The 7677-nt window shown below is 37.7% G+C and overlaps 1 protein-coding gene across 1 annotated transcript; it reads left to right on the plus strand.

The window, feature by feature from the left end:
• The first annotated feature begins 6058 nt into the window (after nucleotides 1-6058).
• LOC137725002 (uncharacterized) lies at nucleotides 6059-7045 on the plus strand. Its single transcript, XM_068463621.1, has 3 exons — nucleotides 6059-6264; nucleotides 6368-6756; nucleotides 7023-7045. Exons 1-3 carry the CDS (start codon nucleotides 6059-6061, stop codon nucleotides 7043-7045), a joined length of 618 nt encoding a protein of 205 aa, XP_068319722.1.
• Nucleotides 7046-7677: the final 632 nt, after the last annotated feature.

Below are 7677 nucleotides of genomic sequence, written 5' to 3' on the forward strand. Positions count from 1 at the left end.
ACCTATATAATCACTTGTTTTGCAAGAACTCTTTACTAGAGAAATAAAACTAATCAATGTAGGCAGATTTGTTGTTGGAACTTGAAAGCATAAGGAAATGAAGTAAACACAAAATGAATGAATCAACAGCTAATAAAATGAGATAGTACCAATGAAGATGAAGCTAGGGATTCGATTTTACCATTGCTAACCCAAGGCCATGCTTGTTGAATCAGATTATACTCATCCATCTACCTATTTCTTGAGTTTGTTTCACTTAGATATGATCAACCATATGATGTGTGGATTTGATCAAATGTCTCTAATCATGAGCCTAATTGTGATGTGCAACTTTGGTTCCTAATCAAGAATATATAGTGCACAAGAAACTTTCACAAAACCAAAAGGAACACTCGGCAGGATGTTTGCAAAACATTCCCTTCATTCATTCACATATCCACCAAGATTATGCATGATGTGTGCTTTAATCTTGGCTAAACAACCTGTGGTTAATTCAAATGATGATCAAGCATTAAAATCAACACACTAAGTCACAATTAAAACGGAGAATGAAACAAGAAATAGATAGATTAAATGAGAATTCTGAATTAACTACATGGCAATCTTGCAAGGCTACATCGAATCCCTAGAGAGAGATTAGTTACACTTCATATTTACAAAAGGTTTGACATAAAAATATATAACATGAGTGAACATAGGATTAAGAAGAAAGAACCCTTGAAGCAAAACTGATGTCGAAATCCCTTAAGAGTTGCCTTCGGTGTGGGTGCTCCAAGTGTGTTGTAAATGAAGGTGGAGCGGCTAAGGTTGAATGGTTTCTGCGAATGGGAGAGTGTATGGAATGGAATGAAGCCAAGAAGAGATTGTGTAGAAATGGAAGGGGATTTGCGGCAAAGGGGAAGATTGGATGTGTTTGTGGTGTCTTGTGTATGAAAATGAGATGAGATTTTTGTGTATGAATGCATGGGTTTTTATAGGGGGAATGGGAGAATATGTGGGTGATTGTTTAAGAGTGAATGTGGTTGTTATGATTGAGAGTGCATGTGGATGAAATAATGATGGAAAAAGAGCTAGGTTGTTGGTGTGTGAATGCATGTGTTGAATTGGTGGTGCAATGATGAAAGAGTAAGTGCATGTGTGTGTGAATGGTGGTGCAATGATGAAAGAATAAGTGCATGTGTGTGTGAATGGTGGTAGCTAGGGTGAATTATGATGAATGCATGTGGAATAAAGATGGAGAAGGTGGTGTAATGATGAAGGAGTAAGTGCATGTGTGTGTGAATGGTGGTGCAATGATGAAAGAGTAAGTGCATGTGTGTGTGAATGGTGTTTCTTGATGGTTTTGGGGTTGTGATGCATGTGAATGCATGTGGCTAAGGGTTGTTGATTGGGCTAGAGGTTTTGCATGGCTCAAAGGGTTGTTTGATTGGGCTAGGCCCTTTGTTTTATGTCCAAAGTGCATACAAGGCTTTCAAATTCGTCCAACACTTTGGCTCCAAGCATATGCTATCCATTCCAAGCCCAATTTTGCTCCAAAATGCTCCAAAATGCATCTTTTTGCTTCCTTAGCCATATGAACCTAAAAACACACGAAAATGGCTTAAACTACTAAAACAATTATGAATTAACAACATAGATGCACGAAAACAAGCTAAGTAAGTCGCCTAAATATGCTCCTATCACTCCTCTCCCATCAGTGCCTCTCCATCCCCTCCACAACCACATTTATCTTCACATCTTCCCATCAACATTCACCCTATGCAAACCCGATCTAAATCCGGCATTTACAAACCTAAGGCCTTAACTGCAACCAAGCATCATCTACCATCTCATCTCTTTCATGACTTTGTTCCTACTACATATCTTCAGGCCTCTAAATATCTTCACTAGGTTAAAGCTATGCAAGGTGAGTTTCTTGCACTGAAACAAACTGGAACCTGGTCTTTGGTTCCTTCATCTCACTCCACCAATGTAGTAGGATGCAAGTGGGTTTTTCAAATCAAAAGAAAACCCGATAGTACCATTGACAGGCACAAGGCACATCTCGTTGCAAAAGGTTTTCACCAGCAAGAAGGATTAGACTATATAAAAACCTTTAGTCCAGTTGCTAAATCGATCACCATTCGAATTCTCCTCACTTTGGCAGCTCAAAAAGACTGGTTTCTTAATTAACTTGATGTAAGCAATGTCTTCCTGAATGGTAATCTCTCTAAACAGGTGTTTATGCAACAGCCACCTAGTTTTGAAGATTCTACTCATCCTAATCACATATGTCATCTCCACAAGTCTCTCTATGGCCTCAAACAAGTTCCCCGAGCTTGGTATGAAAAACTTCATAGAGCACTAACCTCTTTAGGATTCACTGGTTCTCAATCAGATCACTCTTTATTTGTCAAGACTAATCCAATGGTGTTCATCTGTTGATGACATCATTGTCACTGGGCCATCTGCTTCAGCCTGTCAACAAGTTATCACTCGACTTTGATGCGAGATTTATACGCACACAAATTAAACCCTCTTTTTGACAATTGTAGTAATGATGTAAATAGGGATCGTTCTGGACTGGGGATTAGGAGGGATTGTTAATCACTTGGATTTGACTCAAAAACGTAAAAACACAATATAAAACACTATACTAGACTCAAAGAATTCAAAAATACTTTAAAACATAAACTAAACAGATTCTAAGCATTAAAAAACAAGAAAGTAAAGGGGGGGTTTGATTTGACGAAAATTGAAATAACAAAACAAGTAAATAAACTAAGCAGATTGTAAATATGAATGTGATGAAAATATGGAATGAATGCTAGCTAAGGGGTTCTTCTCCACACATGTTACACTTGCATACAAGATTGATTCTCAGTTGGTCTTTCGATAAATTATGAAACTCAACGCCCCGGGTCAATTAGGTCCGCTTAAATTAACCGTCAAGTTTTCTTTAAGTTAATGAATTGGATGGGTTTGCGCAACGCAATTCACAACATTCTCCAAAAGTCGTTTACGTGAACAGCACAATAAAGATACAATCAAAGATCATTAAGCATTATGAAAACTATAAGTGTTGACGAGGCATTCGTTACTATGATGAGCATGAAACTCGTGCCAAGAATTCATTTAACGTGATTGTTTATAAGCAACCTCCACTACTTGTGAATATAAGTTCATAACGATTAGGTGAAACTCACTTATATTCTAGCGTCGTATTCATGCATGAAAATTAAGCATGCATTCTTAATAAACATACATAAATAAGTTATCAATCAAACGATTAAACAAATTGAATCCACAACTTATGAAATTCCAACCAACGTTAATCAATTCATATTGCAAGCATAAACATAGTTTCGAATCACCCCCTAGCTAAAGGGGGTTTAGTTCCTCATAACTTTGAAATCAAAGAAACACCTAAACATTCCAACAACTCAAACTTGAATTGTATGAACGTTTAGGCACTCTTCTCTTCCATTCCTCATACGTACAAAACAAAGAGAATTGAATTTAAACATTGAAATCAAAGAAACACCTAAACATTCCAACAACTCAAACTTGAATTGTATGAACGTTTAAGCACTCTTCTCTTCCTCTTCGTTGTGGCACAAGGTCTAAGGAGATGTTTAGGGCTTTAGGTGTATGTGGAATGGAGTGGGGAATGGTTGGAGTGGCTGCAATGGAGGAGAAGAAATGGTGCAGAAAATGGAAGGTGATGCACGGCACAAGATGTGTGGTTTTGTTGTGTGTTGTGTTGTGAATGGAATGAATCAATTGTGGCTGCAATGGATGCTTATTTATAGGTAAATAAGAGGGAACATGACAGCTAGGAGGTGGGTGGAAATGTGGCTGCAATGTTAGTGAATGATTAAAGGGATTGCTAGGTTGGAAATGCATGTGGAGTAGGTGGAAATGGGATGGGAAAGCCACGGCAAGGATGTAGTTTATGTGGCTGCATGTTTTAATGTTTTAAAGGGTGCATGTGGGTGAATGTGTGGCTGAATTGGTTGGGATTGTGATGCAATGATGAAGGAATAAGTGTATGTGGCTGAATTGGTGGTCTAATGATGAAATAATGAAGGGAATGCATGTGCAAAACAGCTAGGAAAACTTGGTGGAATGCTGGAATTGCATGGGAGTGCACGGCATGGGTAGTCTTTGGTGCATGTGGCTGCAATGTTGTGTAATTATGGAGGAATAAGTGCATGTGCATGGCAAAGAATGGATTTGGCTGCAATGGTGTGTAATTGGGCTAGGGTTTAAGTGCATGAAATGGACCCAAATTGCTCCCCCTTGCATGGCAAGGAATGGTGTTTGTGTTAAGCCCACGGCAAGGTGTTATGTAATTGGTTTAGGGCCATTGTTTTGTGTCCTCAAGTGCATACGAGGCCTTCAAATTCGTCCAACACTTTGGCTCCAAGCATATGTTATCCATTCCAAGCCCAATTTTGCTCCAAAATGCTCCAAAATGCATCTTTTTGCTTCCTTAGCCATATGAACCTAAAAACACACGAAAATGGCTTAAACTACTAAAACAACTAGGAATTAACAATATAAATGCACGAAAACAAGCTAAGTAAGTCGCCTAAATATGCTCCTATCAGACTTAATTATATGTTCCCTATCAAGGATCTCGATGCGTTACACTATTTCCTTGGCATTGAGGTGAAAAGATCCTCCAAGGGTATTTACATATCCCAAACCAAATACATACTGGATTTGTTGAAGAAAGCTCACATGGATGGGGCCAAACCTTGTGCGACTCCTTTAAGTACATCAAAGATGGATCATACCTCCCCGTTACTGGACAATGCTGCAAACTATTGATCTCTCGTGGGAGCCCTTCAATACTTAACCTGGACCCGGCCTGATCTTTCTTTTGTTGTGAATTTAGTCTGCCAATATATGCATAGTCATCGTCACTCTCACTTTCAAGCTGTCAAGTGCATATTTCGGTACCTTAAGGGCTCTATTGATCTGGGTTTATGGTTTCTCAAGAGTTCCTTTACTCCAACACTCACAGCATTCTTAGATGCTGATTTAGCAGGTTGTCCTCTTGACTGAAAGTCCACTGACGGTTTCTGCATTTTTCTTGGCTATTCTCTTATCAACTGGAGCGCCAAAAAGCAACCTATTGTTGTTTCCTCCATTAAAGCAGAGTATTGATCTCTTGCCAATATTGCTGCATAAATCACTTGGATATGCAAGCTTTTAGTGGATATTGCCTACAAATCACCTTCTGTTCCACAACTATGGTGTGATAATATTTCTGCTCTCTCTAGCCAAAAATCCATTGTTCCATGCTCGTACCAAGCATGTTGAGCTTGATTACCATTACATTCAAGATATTTGTACTAAGGCTCTTGCTAGGGACCGATTTCACACTCTCCGACACAAACTCTCTCTTCGAACTCCTCAACTTAGTTTAAGGGGGGATGTTAAGTATACGTATGTACATACAATAGTTAGTTAATACTTAGAGATATAATTCAATATTTGTTAATTTGTTAAGATGTGTAGTTAGTTAGTTGGAGAGTGGTTGACAGTGACATGTGCAGATAAGTTGTATATATACAACTATCTTGTAATTTTATGAATTGTAATGGAAAGTTATTCTTTTCCAAACAAAAAGATTATTCATTTCCCTAATTTTCCATCTGGGTTGTTTGTTTATATTGTTTGGGGTGACTTAAATAATAGTTGTCGTGTATTTTCAAAGATTGATGATTTGGGGATGATTTGAATATATGGGTTGTCCAAGTTTGACCAGTAATATTGATTTCTGGTGCTATTGGATCTAAAGAGCATTTCCTGTATTGATTTGACTTGCAACATCTTTGCCATTTGTAATATAATTGGAAGCCTACAATGTTTTGTTGGACCTGAAAAATGATTGATTAGAGGTTTTATATGATTGCTAGGAAGGTGGATTCAGGATCTTTCTGCTTATAATTAACTTTGATATAATTGTGGACTTGTATTGATAGTCTTGGGTTGATTATATTATAAAAGCTATACAATTATAGAGCTACATGAAGAGGAACCCGTCACCAACAAAGAGGCGGAGGAAATGGACAGAGAGCCCTTTGAGGAGGCTCCTCTCCGGGAGCTCCACTCCTACCAGAGTCATTTTGGGGGGATGGTGAGAAAGAAAGCCTATATCTTTGATGGTTCTGGAAAATTTTACAATAAGGAATGGGATCTGACAGAAGGTAGAGGCAATGAGTTCTGTTGGTACCATGTTGAACTTCCAAAAGGACATCAGAAGCTTTCTCAGTCTACCCAATACCTCATTGGCGTTCTTTGCCCACCCTTGAAACTCCTCTCTTGTCAGCAATAGACCATTTTGTGGGTATGTTGATGGGGCTCTTGTCTTTAGAGTCAACTCTCCTGACCCTCCCTCCAGTGATTTCACATTTAGAATTATCGCAAGAATTACTGAGAATTCAGTGATCACTGTGAGTTTGGGCCGTGTTCCCAGATTGGGTTTCTCACCGGTGGGTCAATCTCTTCTCTCAGAGATTCCTAGTATGGAGAGTCCCTCGTATCATAAAGGAGAACAGAGGGAAAGGAAAGGGATTATCATAAGGGTGCATGTTCTTGAGTTCTTATTGACAATGAATCACTCTGAGGAAGACAATAATCTTGTGCCAAAATCTGTCTCAAATCTTGTAGTTCATATTGTTGACACACATGTGGATCACCTCCAAGATGTTGTGACTAAACTTGAGATAGAGTTGGATTCCGTTGAGCTTCAGATGGATAAAGGTGAGTTTCATCTACTATGTTTAAGTACCTCCAATAGATTTCATTTTAACGCATTCTTCTGTCTATTCATTGTTTATCCCAGCGCATATTGTTTTTCTAACAAATTTCTAGTCAATATTGTTACCCAAAAAAAAAAAAATTCTAGTCAATTTTGTTTTTTTCATCTTGTGTGCAGAAAATGTTATAAAACTTACAAGTTTCATATTTCATTCCTCTTATTTCTAATCAGTACTGTTGTTCTCTATTATAAGCAATTCTAATTTCAGTTGATTTGGGATACCTTCAGTAACTGGTGGGATGTACTTCGTTGTTCTTTTAGTTAACTGATGCAATCTTGAACTGCTAAGATATATATATATTCCTTAGACACCATTTTAAACTGCTAATGTTTTCAGTAATTGTATTGTCTCCCATTTGTAATTAGGACTTTGACTTCGTGTAGCAAACCACTGAGGAAAGGTTAAAAAAGAATGGACATTAGGAAAATAATAGCTTTCCATATGTTTTGCAAATCAAAATATCAACAATATGTTGTTGGGTACTCTCCATGTCTATTCAATTTCTTTCATTTTATTTTAATTGCTAATATTTTCTATGTACGTATTTATATGACTACCCAACAAAAAATAGATGTATTCCTTTTGATTTAGTATACATTTTTTTGCCATTTAGTACTACGGTCTAATGATATTTCTCTTTACTTGTAAATGAGAGGTATTAGATTCAATTCTTGCTAGGTGAATTTGAATCACATTCATGCTAGCCCATTTTGAGGCTAAGCTCAGCCTCCCCTCTTAACATAGATAACATCGTTTGTTTAAAAAAAAAAAAAACATATGGAGATTTGTTGACAACAGGTTCATCTTTCAAGCCTGATCTATGTGTGCCTGCATGGAAAAAGACTTGGGTTGCCCTTGGAGA

This window comes from Pyrus communis, chromosome 2 (genome assembly GCF_963583255.1).
Source record: "Pyrus communis chromosome 2, drPyrComm1.1, whole genome shotgun sequence".
Lineage (NCBI taxonomy): Eukaryota > Viridiplantae > Streptophyta > Magnoliopsida > Rosales > Rosaceae > Pyrus > Pyrus communis.

What these genes read in the sequence shown, in the direction of transcription:
- LOC137725002 (XM_068463621.1), top strand. Translation starts at nt 6,059, where the DNA reads ATGGACAGAGAGCCCTTTGAGGAGGCTCCTCTCCGGGAGCTCCACTCC. An exon ending in GGACATCAGAAGCTTTCTCA is followed by an intron (nt 6,265 to 6,367) that starts GTCTACCCAATA and finishes TCTTGTCTTTAG; the next exon opens with AGTCAACTCTCCTGACCCTC. An exon ending in TGAGCTTCAGATGGATAAAG is followed by an intron (nt 6,757 to 7,022) that starts GTGAGTTTCATC and finishes TTCTAATTTCAG; the next exon opens with TTGATTTGGGATACCTTCAG.